The sequence below is a fragment of the Bos grunniens genome, chromosome 7 (assembly GCF_055505025.1).
Source record: "Bos grunniens cultivar Pamir isolate PY7600 chromosome 7, Bosgru_T2T1.0, whole genome shotgun sequence".
In the NCBI taxonomy this organism is placed as follows: domain Eukaryota; kingdom Metazoa; phylum Chordata; class Mammalia; order Artiodactyla; family Bovidae; genus Bos; species Bos grunniens.
The window spans coordinates 42444139-42462985 of record NC_141171.1 but is presented as its reverse complement, the minus strand read 5'-3'; the positions used below and the strand labels follow the sequence as shown (position 1 = coordinate 42462985).

Genomic DNA, 18847 nt, shown 5'->3' with positions numbered 1-18847 from the left:
ATACCTTGTGTCTAGAGCAATCAGCTTTGGCTACCTGAGCAGGAGTACCACTCTCATTCTTGCTTTTTGTGTTGCTCTTAAAAATTTAACAGGTGCATATCCTTATTCTCAAAATGCCCTGGGATCTTCTTAAAAGAAGGGAGCCAACACTGATTGTGTAAGGGTGGATACACAAATAAACCTTGCTGAATGGTAAATAAATGGACAACTGAACACACCTATAGAAAATTTAATAGCCATGAAAGAATTCATAAACCAAAAAAAGACCTGTTTAATTCATAAATGGAGATAGCTGGGCCCTTGCAGGAGCTCAGTAAAGCAGCTTCTCCAGGAAGAGAATAAAGATGATGGGAGGTAGGGGTCTGATCCTGGTCCCACTGCTGGTGGCTGGTCTGCAATTTTTACTCTGGTTAGCAATTGGAAAACTCATATAAGTTACTGTCTCTTTGCACAGATCTGCTTGTATGCATCTTTTCACTTCAATAGCCATGTCTTTAAGACCTGCAAGAAACCATAAATGAGACTTCCACTCTCATCCATCTTTATAATCCCTTTTTTACCACCTCTGACTGGGCTGGAGTAAAATAGAAACCAGGCCACACAATTGAGTGTGAGTCATTAAATATGACTCTCTCTAACAGGGCTGGTATTCTCCAATCACAGGGCCTTCAAATCCCCTCACAGCCCATCTCAATCAAATACTGGAACCCTCATGGAACTTTATGCTGCTGCTGCTGCTGGCTGCTAAGTCACTTCAGTCGTGTCTGACTCTGTGTGACCCCACAGATGACAGCCCACCAGGCTCCCCCGTCCGTGGGATTCTCCAGGCAAGAACACTGGAGTGGGTTTAAATAAGCTTTTTTCCAATTCCTATTATCACTTTGAGATCTAGCATTATGTTTTTATAGACATTTTATGCAGATAATAAGAATCTCTTCCTTTTATTGGTCCTCAAATGACTTTGTTAGTAGCATCTTGCATGCTGCTGATCTATAAGGATTTGATGTTTCTGTGTTTCAGCTGGGTATAAACCCTTTCTGATTTTAAGGACATAAATCCAATCTCCTATTCTTTATCTTTTTTAAAATGTCAATATCAGCCATAAAAAGGCCATCACTTTGATTGTATTCCCTGCCTTTTGAAGTGCCTTCAGATACATCCTTTCACATGGCAGCTGTTGGTGATTTCATCTCACCTCCTCTGGGTGCCATTTCCAGTGACTGCTATGTTAAAGCAAAGAATCACTGTTATGCAAATTATAGAAAGTAGAAATGTAAAAATCCCAGAGACCAACCAAAATGACTGGCCCCTGTGATTATCTCATTAATGAAGAATTCAAGAAGGCTGAGCTCCTCAGAATTAGCAGGAGGAAGAAGAAGAGCTATGAAAACAACCCAACCCTCATGGTACTCTGCCCACTGCTCTTCACACTACACAATATTGTGTGCATGTGTGCTAAGTCGCTTCAGTTGTGTCTGACTCTTTGTGACCCTATGGGCTGTGGCATGCTAGGCTCCTCTGTCCATGGGATTCTCCAGGCAAGAATACTGGAATGGGTTGTCATGCCCTCCTCCAGGGGATCTTCGTGATCCAGTGATTGACCCCATGCCTCCTGCACCTCTTGCACTGCAGGCAGACTCTTTACTGCTGAGCCACTGGGGAAGACCCACACTATGCTACTAAATATAATGAATTTCTAATTTGTGTCTTCAGTTGATTTAGAATTTTATGTAGGATCTTCTCAAATTAAGCACAGTACATTATGCTTTATGATATCTTTGAGGAAAGTTTAAGTTTAATCACTGCCTTTCTCCAAAATTCTTACTTTCAAAGTTAAAAAAAAAAAAAAAAAAAAACAAACAGGGTTAGAGGCAACACAAACTACCCCTGTGTTTAAAAAAACTAACCAAAGTTTGCAGAGGTTGAAAGGTTACCAATATGCTGAAATAACTTCCTCAAAGGTATCAGAAAGTCTGTTAAAAAGAGCATGCAAAAATTCATATGTGAACAAATGAATGTGAGAAAACTAATTAGACATATTTTCAGAATCAAACCACCGTGGGTATCCTTATTTTTAAGAGATTTGAACAAAAGCTTATTTCTCCTCAACCCCACCCTCAGGGCCTGTGCCCCATAAGCTTGTGCGAGACTGCCACTGGTTTAAGTGCCACCTGTTGGGTCTACACTGCATCCTAGAAAGTGAAAGTGAAGTCGCTCAGTCGAGTCCGACTCTTTGCGACCCCATGCACTGCAGCCTACCAGGCTCCTCTGTCCATGGGATTTTCCAGGCAAGAGTGCTGGAGTGGGGTGCCATTTCCTTCTCCAGAAGGAAAAGTACCTAGAAAAGTACCTGTGTTTATGATGCCAGAAAATTCAACACACTGCAGTTTGTCTGCTCGGCACCACTTGAGATCGGCATTACATTTTCTTCCCATCACAGCAAAGCATGTTGGACACTGATAGCCATTGGACTGGAATTTATTAACATCCTTCTCATCGAAGTCATTTACTTTAATCTCCCAGGAGACTGTATAAAAAATAAAAGAAAGAAAACTGGCTGGTTATTTACCACTGGCAGGCAAATGAACCCATGCTCATGGAGCAAAATTAGAGTTCGATGTGCCCCATTCACCCTCCCCAATACCTTACCCAAGCATTTTGTGTGTGACATTTAACGCTGGAATTACCACAAAGATTCCTACCTTTATGGAGCTTACATTCTGATGGAGAAGGCAGACAGAAACAACACAGTATGTCAAGTGATGATAAATACTAGTGAGAAAACAGAACAGGACAGGAAGGGCAGGGTGTGGTTGCAATTTATAGCATGGTTCGGGAAGTTCTCACTGAAAGAGAAACTCTTTTGAATGGAGTCCTAAAAGAGATCTTCTTCCAAATACCTGTACAGAAAAACTTAAGTCTTACAAATAAAGGGCACAGGATGTTCAATGAAGGGGCCGACAAGAAGCAGCCTTAACTCCTGCATTCTCTGCCTTTGGGGCTTGATAACATCATAGTGAACTGAAGTCCACTGACCAGCCCCTGTACCTCTATCCAAGTGTCCCCACTACCAGTACTGTTAAGAACAAAGACTAGATCTGGCTGCCCCAGTGAAAGATGTGCAGCAGAGCAGGGAATAGAAGAAATGATGGATGAAGAAGCAGAAACCTGTGGAAAGTAAGAGCACATTGAAAAAAGGGAGTACAAGTCAGTATTTATCAGCAAAACTTTCTCAGACTACTGAAAGGTGGTTTCAAATTAGTTAGCTTCCCGCTCCAATAGGACCTCCCCTCTGCTGACTCTGCCAATCCCCACAGGGAGAGTAGTGTGATACCAGGGGGACATGCCCACTTGGAGCCTGCATCAGATCAGATCAGATCAGTCGCTCAGTTGTGTCTGACTCTTTGCGACCCCATGAACTGCAGCACGCCAGGCCTCCCTGTCCATCACAAACTCCCGGAGTTCACTCAGACTCACGTCCATCAAGTCAGTGATGCCATCCAGCCATCTCATCCTCTGTCATCCCCTTCTCCTCCTGCCCCCAATCCCTCCCAGCATCAGAGTCTTTTCCAATGAGTCAACTCTTCACATGAGGTGGCCAAAGTACTGGAGTTTCAACTTTAGCATCATTCCTTCCAAAGAAATCCCAGGGCTGATCTCCTTCAGAATGGACTGGTTGGATCTCCTTGCAGTCCAAGGGATTCTCATGAGTCTTCTCCAACACCACAGTTCAAAAGCATCAATTCTTCAGTGCTCAGCCTTCTTCACAGTCCAACTCTCACATCCATACATGACCACAGGAAAAACCATAGCCTTGACTAGACGAAACTTTGTTGGCAAAGTAATGTCTCTGCTTTTGAACATGCTATCTAGGTTGGTCATAACTTTCCTTCCAAGAAGTAAGCATCTTTTAATTTCATGGCTGCAGTCACCATCTGCAGTGATTTTGGAGCCCAGAAAAATAAAATCTGACACTGTTTCCACTGTTTCCCCATCTATTTCCCATGAAGTGGTGGGACTGGATGCCATGATCTTCGTTTTCTGAATGTTGAGCTTTAAGCCAACTTTTTCACTCTCCACTTTCACTTTCATCAAGGGGCTTTTGAATTCCTCTTCACTTTCTGCCATAAGGGTGGTGTCATCTGCATATCTGAGGTTATTGATATTTCTCCCGGCAATCTTGATTCCAGTTTGTGTTTCTTCCAGTCCAGCGTTTCTCATGATGTACTCTGCATAGAAGTTAAATAAACAGGGTGACAATATACAGCCTTGACGAACTCCTTTTCCTATTTGGAGCCAGTCTGTTGTTCCATGTCCAGTTCTAACTGTTGCTTCCTGACCTGCATACAAATTTCTCAAGAGGCAGATCAGGTGGTCTGGTATTCCCATCTCTTTCAGAATTTTCCACAGTTTATTGTGGCCTGCATACCCTCCCCTCATCCTTCCTGGATATCAACACTCCTGAAATTTCTTGCTCAAGTACCACAAGCAGTTTGCAGAGCAGGTGGAATGGGGGAGCTTGGACTTGAAAACGCGTGTGTCAGTGAAGGGGAAGGTGGGGTGGTGAGAGGAAGTGGGCTGGAGACCAGGGTGGGAATCTTTCAGTGCTGGCATTCCCTGGCATGGAATCCAAGGAGTGTGAAAATCCCAGGCATTTTAGGTCATTCTGAAGGTATGTTTGTGCAGTAAAACAAAGATTCCATCTACACCTTTTTGTTTTTAGCCTAATGTGTACCTTTTAAATATTGAGCCATACTGCCCTTGGTGCTGCAAATGTGAGGGCAGCAAGCCTTCTATCCTGGGCAAGAGCAGGGGTTGGGGAGTTGGCTTCTAGGGGCTGAGAGTCACATGCTGCCATACAAAGAGGAAGAAGCAGAATCCAGATTAAAACCCTTTGAGATACTAAACGCTCTAGCAATTTCACTTCTATTTCCAAAGAAAACAAAAACACTAATATGAAAAGATATATGCACCCCTGTTACTGCAGCATTACTTACAAAATCAATTAAAATAAATAAATTTATATTAAAAAAGATATGGGAGCAATCTAAATATCAATAGATGAATGGATAAAGATGCATTATATATATATATACACAATGGAATATTAGCAGTAGGAAAGAATGCCATTTTCAACAACATAGATGGATCTAGAGTGTATTATGTTAAGTTAAATAATTCAGCAAGAAACATACAAATATCATATGATTTAACTCATGCAGAATCTAAAAAACAAATGAACAAGCATAGCAAAATAAACAGATTTATAAATTCAGAAAACAAACAAGTGGTTGGAGGGGAGGGGTGTAGGAGGATGAGTGAAATAGATAAGGGAGATTCGGAAGTACAAACTTTCAGTTACACAATAAACTGGTCAAAGGGATGAAATGTATAGCATGGGAAATATAATCAATAAAATTGAAGTAACTTTGTATGGTGACATATGGTAACTAGATGTATCATGCTCATTTTGTAATGTATTAGAAATATCAAATCACTCTGTTGCATACCTGGAACTAACAGTGCTAGAAGTCAATTATACTTCAATTAAAAAAACCAACACTGTTACATTACTAGTAACTAAAATCCAAAAAACAAAACAAAACAAAACATAAAACCTTGAAATTTAAGGTTTTTAAGGGTAACCTGGCCTGCTTTACCTAGAGAGTCTTGTTTGATGGAGCACATACAGAAAGACAAAATTAATTAAAAAAAAATCAAGCAAACTATAAAAATTTTAAGTCATTAAAAAGGTTTTCCAATTCATAGTTTTTCACCAATATGTCTCATATGCCCCTTTCTCTCTTTCCAAACTCTTTTACACCCCACTCTGATTGAAGCTACTTTGTCCAGGGTGTCTATTTAAATTTAGTTAAAATTTAAAAAATTAATAGTTTGGCTCCACCTGTTTCATTTCAAATGCTCAATAACCACATGTGGCTAGTGACCACTGTCCTGAACAGTGTAGACACAGACATATTGCTCACTGCAGAATATACTATTGGACAGCACTGCTCTAGAGTCTTTCATAGTAAGACGAACACAAATTGAAAATTGAAACTAAAGCATGTTGGTGAGAGTTTGAGCAACAGGCATTATCTGTTTCTAATGAGTAAATTAGTATAATTTCTTTAAAGGGCAACTTGATAATATAGAATAAAAATTTAGATCCCACACTCTTTGATCCAGCAATTCCTAGGTATTTTCCTACATGTGTAATTGTACCAAGTCATTTACTGAAGTATTCCCTGTGATAATAAATGATTAAGTGTCTGAAATGCTCATGGTTACATGGATTCTGGCATGTCCATGAGATGGATATATACAGAATATGTTGTTCTAACATGCACTGTTATGAAAAGCTCTCCAAGGTGTACCTTTAAGGGAAGATGTAGAATGCTAGGTATAAAATGTTACCATGGGAAAAAAAAGGTACATTTGAATATGTTTATAAATACATGAACCATCTTTGGAATGGTAAACATGAAAGGGATAACTGGTTATCCACAGCTCCAAAGATCTGATCTGGGGGTCTACAGAGGAGAAGATGATACAGTCTCCATCCTATACCTTTTTCATTTTATACCATGGGCATATATTATTTATTTGAAAAGCTATCTAATTAAAAACAAATAAATATAAGTAAATAAAAACAATGGAAAATAATAGAAAAGATGGGTCCTAAAGTTTGCTTTTGTCCCTTAAAAAAAGGCCTGGAAAAAACCAAACATTCATAGGCCAAATTCCTGAATAGACATTTTTCCCAAAGAACATAAACAAATTGCCAACAGGACTGAAATGATGCACAATATTTAGTCATTAGGGAAATGCAAATCACAACCACAGTATTTCACCTTACACCTGACAGAATGCTCATCATAAAGAAGACGAGAGATAACAAATGCTGGTGAGGATGTGGAGAAAAGAGACTATAAACTGGCATAGCCACAATGGAAAACAGTATGGAGGATCCTCAAAAAGTTAAATACAGTACCTCTGTATTTAGTCCAGCAATTTTACTTCTGGGAATACATTCAAAGGAAATGAAAACATTAACAAACAAACAAAAAAACGATAGCTGCACCCCTATGTTCACAACATTATTCCTAACAGCCAAGAATGGAAGCAACCTAAGTTTCCATCAATAGATGAATGAATAAAGAAACTGTGAGATTCCTCTCTCTTTATATGTGTGTGTGTGTGTGTATAGATATCATCCATAAAAACTAAGGAAATTCTGCTATTTGTGGAAACATAGATGGGCCTTGAGAACATTATGCTATGTAAAGTAAGCCAGACAGAGAGATAAATACTGTATGATCTCACTTATATGCGGAATCTAAAACAAATCCATAGAGAAAGCAATCAGCCTTGTGGTTACCAGAGGTAATGGAGAGGGGCACTGGGAAAATGTGGTCAAAAGGCACAAATTCTCAGTGATAAGAAAAAAGTACGAGGGACATAATACAACATGACGCCATAGTTAACACTGAAAGTTAGGAGAGTAAATCCTTAGTTCTCATCACAAGGGAAAAACTGAACGTACTCAGTAATTATTCCACAATAAATGTAAGTCAAACCATTATGTTGCACACCTTAAATTTATACAGTGATGTACAGTGATGTATGTTAATTCTATATTAATAAAACCAGGAAAAAGGCTTATTGTAGAGAACATTCAAGAAAACTTCATTATAAATCATAACCACAAAACAAGCTCTGACTAGCAGAGTAAACGAGGGCAATTTTTGAAGAAAAATGGTCACCAGGTTAAGTGTGGCAGTATTACTTCTTCCTTTCCCCTTGAAGTTGCCCTTGAGCCTCCTTGTGCCCTCTGGTGCCCAAAGCAATGATATCGGAACTGGAAGAAATACTGGAGTGGGTTGCCATGCCCTCCTCCCACAGGGATCAAATCAATGCAGGGATGTATCCTGCATTGCTGGCAGATTCTTTACCCACTGGGCCACCCAGGAAGCACACACTAGAGGCATGTGCGTGAGGGCTAAGTCACTTCAGTCATGTCTGACTCTCTGTGACCCTATGGCCTGTAGCCTGCCATGCTCCTCCCTCCATGGGATTCTCCAGGCAAGAACACTGGAGTGTGTTGCCATGCCCTTCTCCAGGGGATCTTCCCAACACAGGGATCAAACCCATATCTCTCATGTCTCCTGCATTGGCATGCGAGTTCTTTACCATTAGCCCCACCTAGGAAGCCCCGTGGATGGGCTCAATTATTTGCCTGAGGCCAGGCAGTAAGGAGAGACTTCCCTGGTGGCTCAGATGGTAAAGCGTCTGCCTACAATGTGGGAGACCCAGGTTCGATCCCTGGGTTGGGAAGATCCTCTGGAGAAGGAAATGGCAACCCACTCCAGTACTCTTGCCTGGAAAATCCCATGGACGGAGGAGTGTGGTAGGCTACAGTCCATGGGGTCACAAAGAGTCGGACAAGACTGAGTGACTTCAGGCAGTAAGGAGTTGGAGTTGATTTGAATTGACACTCAGGACTCTTTTCCCAACACTGGTCAGTACATTGTAAGACCTATGAGGGCAGGAATGATGCCTGTATAATCACTGCAGATGTCCATGGCGAGCACAGCACCCACAAGAAAAGTGTCACTGAGGTCTGCAGAAGAATAAGGGTGGGAATGCAGGGATGAGCGCATTAATGAAAGAATGCAAAGAGGAATACAGAGGATAATTCAGCTAGGGATACAGGAATGTGGGTGGGGATGTGGTGATGAGAGAATTTGGCTAGGGACAAACCCTGTACACTTACCTGTGAGGAAAGGTGCCAAGGCCAGGCTACAGGCCAAGAGGAGGCTGCTGGGAGCTGCTTGTTGCATGGCTGATGCCTTGTCCCTTTCTCTCTGAAAGACAGAAGCTAGTCAGCCCAGGTCCACAGGAAGAAACACCCAGTCTGTCCAGGATCGACCTCCCATAGGAATAGCCTTTCTGCCACTTGTGAACCCCTCCTGAGGCCCTACTTGCTGGGTGGGCCACCGTGAGCTTGGCCTTTGGAGGCACCTGGTATTCAGAAGTGGTCTGGGGCTCCTTCCGGCTTGTCCGCTACTTTCTACAGGGTTCCGGGAGCAAGTGGGCTGTGTCTAGCTCCCTGGTGTGTTGTGTGGCCAGGCAAGTTGCCACACGTATTATCTAGCACCTGCACCCGGGAACACAGCTCTTCCTGGAGTGGGCCAGAGAGTACTGCGCAAGCGCAGGGGCGGGGGGGGGGGGAGCGGTGGGGGTCTCTGCTTCCTAATTGGCCCATCCCTATTGGTCCCTCCTCTTGCTCATTTCACACTCCGCGGGAGCGCTGGCCAACGAGATTCTAGGGCCTCAGAGGCTCACTTGACTGGAAAAAGCCTGATGGGCTGTTTCCATGGTGCAGAGAATTGAGAGAAATGAGTCAAGCTGAGTTACCGCCTTTCCTAGTTGTTTGATGTTCACTCACATACCCGATTAAAGATGTCTTACGGTGGCTGATCCTCTTACCTGTCAACTCTAAACGTCTCTGCTCCATCTCTTCAAAACAGAAAGCAAAGCAATTGTTACTAGGGGCTAGGGCTGGGGGGCGGAGAGAGGAGGAAAGGGGTAGTTGTTCAATGGATTGTAGAGGTCCAGTTTTGCGATATGAAGAATTTATAGTGATCTGTTGCACAATGCGGAGAAGGCAATGGCACCCCACTCCAGTACTCTTGCCTGGAAAATCCCATGGACGGAGGAGCCTGGTGGGCTGCGTGTGGTCCATGGGGTTCCTAAGAGTCGGACACGACTGAGCAACTTCACTTTCACTTTTCACCTTCGTGCATTGGAGAAGGAAATGGCAACCCACTCCAGTGTTCTTGCCTGGAGAATCCCAGGGACGGGAGAGCCTGGTGGGCTGCCGTCTCTGGGGTCGCACAGAGTCGGACACGACTGAAGTGACTTAGCAGTAGCAGCAGTTGCACAATGATGTGACTATAGTTAACACTATTGCATTATGCACTTAATAATTACAATGGGAAATTTTATGGCTTTTCAAAACCACAATTAAAAAAAAAAAACTACTCCCTTGACATTTACATTGACTTCATTCTTTGTGATAAGTTCACTAGCTACCAGGTAAGTTCTGACCACTCTTAAGAATTTTTGGAAATAATTTTATTTATTTATTTATTTTTGAGGGTTCTGGGTCTCTGTTGCTGGGGGTGCTTTTCTCTACTTGTGGTGAGCAGGGGGCTTCTCTTTTTGCAGAGCACAGAGTCTAGTGCTGATTCAATAGTTGTGGTGCATGGGCTTAGTTGCTCCGTAGCATATGGGATTTTCTTGGATCAGGGATTGAACCTGTGTCTCCTGCATTGGCAGTTGGATTCTTTGCCACCAAGCCACCAGGGAAGCCCTCATTAAATGTTTTGACTCTTGGTTTATAATTTTCCTTGCTATAGCCCTGTGCAAAAGAACTTTTAGTCACAACAAAAAATGATCTATATCTGTGTTAGTATAGTACTGTGATGGGTTGGATGGTGGCCCTAAAGTTATATCCATATCTTAATCTTTAACCTGTGAATATTGCCTTAGATGGCAAAAGATTTGATTAAGTTGGGGATCTTGAGACCTTTTCCCTAGATTATCTTGGTGGCCCTTAATATGTATTCTTAGAAGAGAGAAGCAGGAGGAGTTTTGAGATAGACTCACAGAGGAGAAGACTCAGGAGACCAGGAGTATGAGACTATGGAAGCAGAGGTTGGACTGATGTGATCACAAGGAATTCTGACAGCCACTACAAGCAGGAAGAGGCAAGGAACAGACACTCCCCACGAGTATCTGGAGAAAGGGTAGCTCTGCCAACACCTGATTTCAGAACAATGAGGGAATACATTTCTGTTGTTTGGAGCCATTCATTTTGGTAGTTTGTTACAGAAGCCCTAGGTAACCAGTAGAAGTGGCCCCCCTCTACTCTGGAGGTGATTGTACACTTGGAATGTGGCTAGTTAGGCGGGAAATTGGAATGTTAACTTAAAGTACTTTAAACTCAAATAGCCCAAACCCCAGAGCTATCAGATTGCTCTCCTCTGCATTTTGCCTGCCCTGCACTCCCACACAACCACAGAATAGGATTCTTAACTCCTAGACAGATGTCCCTGAGTGGAGTCTGCCATTACTTATGCTCTAACTTCAGTTCTTTCCAACACTCTCACTTCTGCTTACACTGCAGTTTACCCAGGCCTGTAGTTTCTCAACTTCTTTCCATCATTGCCCTTCTACAAGGGCCTTTTTAGACCCCTTTTCTTCCTATTGGCTCCTCTGTTGTGAAATTTTAATACCACTGTTATATTGCTTATTTGTACATAATAGTGTGTGGCCCTCTTTTGGAGGGCCACACACTATTGTGATATATAAGATTTCTTCCCCCTTCCTCAAAAATGCTCCAATTACAAAACTTAAAAATTTGAAGATCTTACTGGTGATACAGTCACCATTGATAATGTATGTCCTAGCCCAGTGACTCTCAGCTGGTGGTGAACGTATTCCCCAGAGACATTTGGCAGTGTACCAAGACACAACTGGGGGTGCTACTGGTGTCTAGAGGTCAGATACCAGAGCTGCAGAGCATGCTGAACAATGCACGGGGTTTGTCTCCCTCGCCGCCATAACAAAGAATTATCTGACCTAAAATGTTAATGGTACTGAGGCTGAGAAACTTTGCTAGACTCAGAAACTAGATAACTAAGGATAACCCTGTAGCCCCACATAGTTAAGTTTCTGGATTTGAGTAGGAACTCTGCGACATATCACCAAACAAAGAATTATTACAGAAGTTGGGAGAAGAGTGACACTTGGGAGAAATTTATATGAAGTTTGAAGTGAAGCACAACTATATGTAAACAGATCCTTGTCAGGTTTGGACTGTGAGGTGGACCGCCGAAATGACAAAGTTAAGATAGACGTGAATGCCTGAAATCTCATATCTGCACCTTTGCTCCTAGGTTGGAGATTAAGGATATTTGTCTGCAAAGTGACTTAGATTTTTAAAGGCAAGTTTCTCACTAAGAAAGCAATAGTCATTCAACTTTATCACTGAAGAGATAAAAAGTTTATTCCTACCCCAGGAGAAATGTTTCCTGTTAACTTTGCACCTGGTATTTATCTATGTCTTCTTTCCCAGCCTGATGAATGGTGGGAAGATTTTTCAAGCTCCATTAATGCTTCAACTGCTATAAACACACCTTTCTATCACGTTCCACGGGGAGTTCTTATCTTTCCAAATCATTGCTGATCAAGTTTAGAGTCTAGTTCTTGTCTCTTTAGTGGCTCACACCTTTACTGCTTTAGTTCTCTTGTCAGGTGACCTGCCAACATCTGCCTCTGGAATCATACAGGCACTAGAGCAGGGCTAGCAAAAACAAAACAAAAAAGCAAGCAAGCAAGCAAACAGAAGAACAAAATGAAAACCAAAAATGAACTCTCATATCTGTAGCTATATGCTACAATAAACTTATTATACTTATTTGAGCGCCAAGCTTAATTTGGCAATCTTTTTACTCCTTCTATTCTATCTTGGTCTGAGAAATCTCCCTGCCCAAAAGACTTAGCTACCTGTTATGAGACTCATCGATTAATTCATTTGTTCCATTCAGTCTTCAAATATGTGCTAACTTCTAACTATGTGTCAGATCTAATGGTAGTGTGAAGAAATTAAGTGCATACTATTTCTATCCTCAAGGAACTCAGAGTCCAGTAAGAGACTGGAGTTCAACAATCAAAAGATATAGCAACACACACTGTGTATATACCTGATCAGGCTGGTTTCCTGTGTAAATTACAGTGATAGAATATGCATCAGTCAAAATGGGTCAGGTTTTGCTGTAGTAACAAACTCCACGATTTTCAGTAGCTTAACACTACGGACATATAATTTTATTTCTAATTATACTCCTTGTTGCCATGGAGTGGCAGGAAGCTCTGTCTCAAATTGAGCTTCCTCAGTCACTGCAGCAGGGGAAAGACAATGTGGCAAATCTTATACCACACAAATACAAAGGATCAAAGAGACTACTGCAAGTAACTATATGCCCATAAAATGGACAACCTGGAAGAAGTGAACACATTTTTAGAAAGGTACAATCTCCCAAGACTGAACCAGGAAGAAATAGAAAATATATACAGGCCAATCACAAGTACTAAGTCCAGTACCAGATGGCTCCATAGGAGGGTTATATCAAACATCTAGATAAGAGTTAATACACATCCTTCTGACACTGTTCCAAAAAATTGCAGAGGGAGGAAAACTCCCAAACTCATTCTTTGAGATCACCATTATCCTCATACCAAGCTCAGATAGAGATACCACATAAAAGAAAAGTATAGGTCAATATCACTGATGAACATAGATGCAAAAATCCTCAACAAAATAGCAGCAAACAGAATCCTACAACATGTTAAAAGGATAAAACATCATATTCAAGTGGGATTTATTCAAGGGATGCGAGGATATACACAAATCAATCATTGGGTTGATTCTTAAATGTCCCCCCAGATCACATTCTAATGGGTATATGGAGAAGGAAATGGCAACTTATTGCAGTATTTTTGCCTGGAGAATCCCCATGGACAGAGGAGCCTGGCACGCTGCAGTCCATGGGGTCACAAAGAGTCGGACATGACTGACCAACTTCACTTTCACTTTTCACTTTCATGCACTGGAGAAGGAAATGGCAACCCACTCCAGTATTCCTGCCTAGAGAATCCCAGGGATGGGAGCCTGGTGGGCTGCGGTTTATGGGGTCGCACAGAGTCAGACACAACTTACGTGACTTAGTAGCAACTTCAGGGGGCTGGAGCAGAGTAATTCTAGCATGTGCCTTGAAGGAGAGGAATTTCTGTGAAAAGGTTTAAGGTTTAATACAGACTAATATTTAGCAACATCAATAACTGTTTGAGCACTTGGACACTTTCTTGTTTCTTTTTTCTGGTAAGAAAAAAAGCTTTTAACTTTGTCTAAAATTTTTTTTTTCTTTTCTTTTTTATTTTTAACTTTAAAATATTCTATTGGTTTTGCCATACATCAACATGCATCCGCCACAGGTATAAACGTGTTCCCCATCCTGAACCCTCCTCCCTCCTCCCTCCCCGTACCATCCCTCTAGGTCGTCCCAGTGCACCAGCCCCAAGCATCCAGTATTGTGCATTGAACCTGGACTGGCGATTCGTTTCATATATGATATTATACATGTTTCAATGCCATTCTCCCAAATCATCCTACCCTCTCCCTCTCCTACAGAGTCCAAAAGACTGTTCTCTACATCAGTGTCTCTTTTGCTGTCTCGTATACAGTGTTATTGTTACCATCTTTCTAAATTCCATATATATGCGTTAGTATACTGTATTGGTGTTAGTAGATGAATGGATAAGAAAGCTGTGGTACATATACACAATGGAGTATTACTCAGCCATTAAAAAGAATACATTTGAATCAGTTCTAATGAGGTGGATGAAACTGGAGCCTATTATACAGAGTGAAGTAAGCCAGAAAAAATTTTTTTAATAATGAGACTACATAAAGTGATAAGTAAAGAGACAGAACAGCACCTTACAAAGGAGACAATACAAAATGTCTAGGGATCAAGACCATCCCCGTGGAAAAGAAATGCAAAAAAGCAAAATGGCTGTCTGGGGAGGCCTTACAAATAGCTGTGAAAAGAAGAGAAGTGAAAAGCAAAGGAGAAAAGGAAAGATATAAGCATCTGAATGCAGAGTTCCAAAGAATAGCAAGAAGAGATAAGAAAGCCTTCTTCAGCAATCAATGCAAAGAAATAGAGGAAAACAACAGAATGGGAAAGACTAGAGATCTCTTCAAGAAAATTAGAAACAACAAGGGAACATTTCATGCAAAGATGGGCTCGATAAAGGACAGAAATGGTATGGACCTAACAGAAGCAGAAGATATTAAGAAGAGATGGTAAGAATACACAGAAGAACTGTACAAAAAAGATCTTCACGACTGAGATAATCACGATGCTGTGATCACTGACCTAGAGCCAGACATCCTGGAATGTGAAGTCAAGTGGGCCTTAGAAAGCATCACTACGAATAAAGCTAGTGGAGGTGATGGAATTCCAGTGGAGCTATTTCAAATCTTGAAAGATGATGCTGTGAAAGTGCTGCACTCAATATGCCAGCAAATTTGGAAAACTCAGCAGTGGCCACAGGACTGGAAAAGGTCAGTTTTCATTCCAATCCCAAAGAAAGGCAATGCCAAAGAATGCTCAAACTACCGCACAATTGCACTTACCTCACACACTAGTAAAGTAATGCTCAAAATTCTCCAAGCCAGGCTTCAGCAATATGTGAACCGTGAACTTCCTGATGTTCAAGCCGGTTTTAGAAAAGGCAGAGGAACCAGAGATCAAATTGCCAACATCTGCTGGATCATGGAAAAAGCAAGAGAGTTCCAGAAAAACATCTATTTCTGCTTTATTGACTATGCCAAAGCCTTTGACTGTGTGGATCACAATAAACTGTGGAAAATTCTGAAAGAGATGGGAATACCAGACCACCTGATCTGCCTCTTGAGAAATTTGTATGCAGGTCAAGAAGCAACAGTTAGAACTGGACATGGAACAACAGACTGGTTCCAAATAGGAAAAGGAGTTCATCAAGGCTGTATACTGTCACCCTGTTTATTTAACTTCTATGCAGAGTACATCATGAGAAACGCTGGACTGGAAGAAACACAAGCTGGAATCAAGATTGTCGGGAGAAATATCAATAACCTCAGACATGCAGATGACACCACCCTTATGGCAGAAAGTGAAGAGGAACTAAAAAGCCTCTTGATGAAAATGAAAGTGGAGAGTGAAAAAGTTGGCTTAAAGCTTAACATTCAGAAAATGAAGATCATGGCATCTGGTCCCATCAGTTCATGGGAAATAGATGGGGAAACAGTGGAAACTGTCAGACTTTATTTTTTTGGGCTCCAAAATCACTGCAGATGGTGATTGCAGCCATGAAATTAAAAGACGCTTACTCCTTGGAAGGAAAGTTATGACCAACCTAGATAGCATATTGAAAAGCAGAGACATTACTTTGCCAACAAAGGTTCGTCTAGTTAAGGCTATGGTTTTTCCAGTGGTCATGTATGGATGTGAGAGTTGGACTGTGAAGAAGGCTGAGCACCAGAGAATTGATGCTTTTGAACTGTGGTGTTGGAGAAGACTCTTGAGAGTCCCTTGGACTGCAAGGAGATCCAACCAGTCCATTCTGAAGGAGATCAGCCCTGGGATTTCTTTGGAAGGAATGATGCTAAAGCTGAAACTCCAGTACTTTGGCCACCTCATGTGAAGAGTTGACTCATTGGAAAAGACTCTGATGCTGGGAGGGATTGAGGGCAGGAGGAGAAGGGGACGACAGAGGATGAAATGGCTGGATGGCATCACTGACTTGATGGCCATGAGTCTGAGTGAACTCTGGGAGTTGGTGATGGACAGGGAGGCCTGGCGTGCTGCGATTCGTGGGGTTGCAAAGAGTCAGACACGATTGAACGACTGAAGTGAACTGAACTGATGGGACCAGGTGCCATGATCTTTTGAATAAATAGTCCAAAATTAAAGAAATAAAATAATTGATGAGGAAGTTGACTTAGAAGTGAAAAAAAGTGGTGAAGGTCACAGAGGGAACAGTCAAAGATCTTCTGAGATTGCCTTGTCTATGTCACAGCGGAGAGCAAGAAAGGGAGAGACACAGCTGGCTATATCACTACTTCCCTGTCCCAGGTGTGTGCTTTCCTGCACCCGATGGCAAGGAGGTAGTCTGTAGGCACACTGCCAAAGTGACCAAGGGAATGAGAGTATCTGTGAGAAAATAGCTGGAAAAGGCCCTGCAGGGAGGTGTGGGTGATGTCCTAGGCTTGGGTAGATTAGAGGTGGAGTATCTGAAAGTGTAGAAATCCTGCCCTTCCATCTGCCTATTGAGTATAGTCTCCCAGGTCTCTCTCTAGATAAAGAAGGGAGAAAGAAAGGCTGGAAAGGATCCTTGAAGGAAATGCCTCATGTGGAGTTATCAGACCTTTGATGGGATACCAGTTTTAAGCTCAAATCTTGGGGCTGCTGCTACAGAGGGAAAAAGCAGTAAGAATTACCTGTTGAGGGCAGGTCCTTTACACTGACTGATAAGGATGAGAAAATGCCAGCTGGTAGGAAATTGGAGAATCTTTATGTCTGAACATTTTGAGGTGAAGTGTGGGGACCTGCTCAGAAACTGAGTTGATATGAAGATTATTTTAAGCTGAAGATATTTGACATTAACAGATTCAAAGAAAGAAACCTTCTCAGAGCTTCATTTATCTTACTAAAAGCAACAACTTCTGAGAAATGAGGCTACCATCAATTCTTTCTTTGGGGGTGGGCCTACTCTTAGGAAGAAGCTGAGAGGAAAAGTACTATAAATCACCTCTCCAGAGGAATATCAAGGCTATGAAGAAGATGGAAAGACTACTTACCATTGCATAAACAAACATTATCCTCAAAAAACTAAAAATAGAACTACTATATGATCCAGCAATCACAATTCTGGACATTCCCAAAGGAAATGAAATTAGTGTCTTGAAGAGGTATATGTACTCCCATGTTCATTGATGCATTATTCACTATAGCCAAGATATGGAAACAATGTAAGTGTCCATCCATGCAGGAGAGAATGAAGAAAATGTGATTATCTATCTATGTATCTATTTATCACCTATCTAGTGAGTGATCTATTTATCATCTATCTGTTATCTATTGTATGTGTATATAAGTATATGACCTATCATCTATCTGAGATCTATATCTAAAAGCTTTCTCTATCTAGATCTCTATCTATGGGCTTCCCAGGTGACTTAGTGGTAAAGAATCCGCCTGCCAATGCAAGAGATGCAGGAGACACAGGTTTGATCCTTTGGTTGGGAAGATCCCCTGGAGAAGGACATGGCAACTGACTCCAGTATTCTTGCCTGGGAAATCCCATGGGAAGAGGAGCCTGGTGGGCTACAGTGCATAGGGTTGCAAAGAGTTGGACACGATTGAGCACACATGCACACACATAACACACATAACAAGATCCCTATCTAGATTATGTTCCTTATTATTTCTTCTGCTTCTTAAGTATAGGACTTATGATGAAGGATGCTTGGCATCTCTCATGTCTAATAGAGCTAGGCTTTCCCATGTCATTTGCCAAATAGTTCCTGCTGAGTCAGTTTTAAAATCTTCCCATTTTCATGTTTTCATATTCTATTAAAAGGAAAAAGCTAGTAGCTTACATCATTAATTGGAAATTCTATGATGTGTACTTTCTTAAATGCCAGTTCTAATTGGAGTTTGCCATTTTTTTCCATGTGGAGATCAAATTCTCAAAACTACTTATAGTCCTCATGTTGTATTCTGGTGTGTACATTTTGGTGTGTTTAACCTAGTTTTCAGAAAGTATTTTTTTCCCTGGCATTCCAGCAGTATGGGGCTACACAGCCATTCCTGCCACACCACGAAAAGAGTCAACTCTTCCTGTCACTTTTGTGGTGTGAAATGTTGTTAATTAGAATTAGATTCACTGCAAGTGCCAGAAAACACAGTAGTTGATCAACTCCATGATTTCAGAAACTCAATTCCCTTCCTTATTGCTGTTCTGATATTCTCATTTCCTGGCTTCTACCTCATATTCCAAGATGTCCCACTGAAGCTCCATTTGTTATGACTACATGTCAACCAGAAGGAAAGTGTGGTGGGGTGGAGAGGAATGTGACATGGCCCTAACATCTGAGGACCCTGCAGAATGGCTACATTTGTGCTTAGGGGCCACCATTCAGAGCTTAGGTACATAGCCATACCTAGCT

At 41.6% G+C, this 18847-nt stretch overlaps 1 protein-coding gene across 1 annotated transcript; it reads right to left on the bottom strand.

The window, feature by feature from the left end:
- Positions 1 to 213: 213 nt before the first annotated feature.
- Positions 214 to 9191, bottom strand: LOC147369249 (uncharacterized). The gene is made up of 4 exons (XM_086413614.1): positions 9025 to 9191; positions 8777 to 8867; positions 2351 to 2527; positions 214 to 501 (listed from the first exon to the last, which is right to left on the bottom strand). The coding sequence occupies exons 2-4, from the start codon at positions 8841 to 8843 to the stop codon at positions 311 to 313; spliced, it is 435 nt and encodes a 144-aa protein (XP_086269740.1). The 5' UTR covers positions 8844 to 8867; positions 9025 to 9191; the 3' UTR covers positions 214 to 310.
- Between the last annotated feature and the right edge of the window lie 9656 nt (positions 9192 to 18847).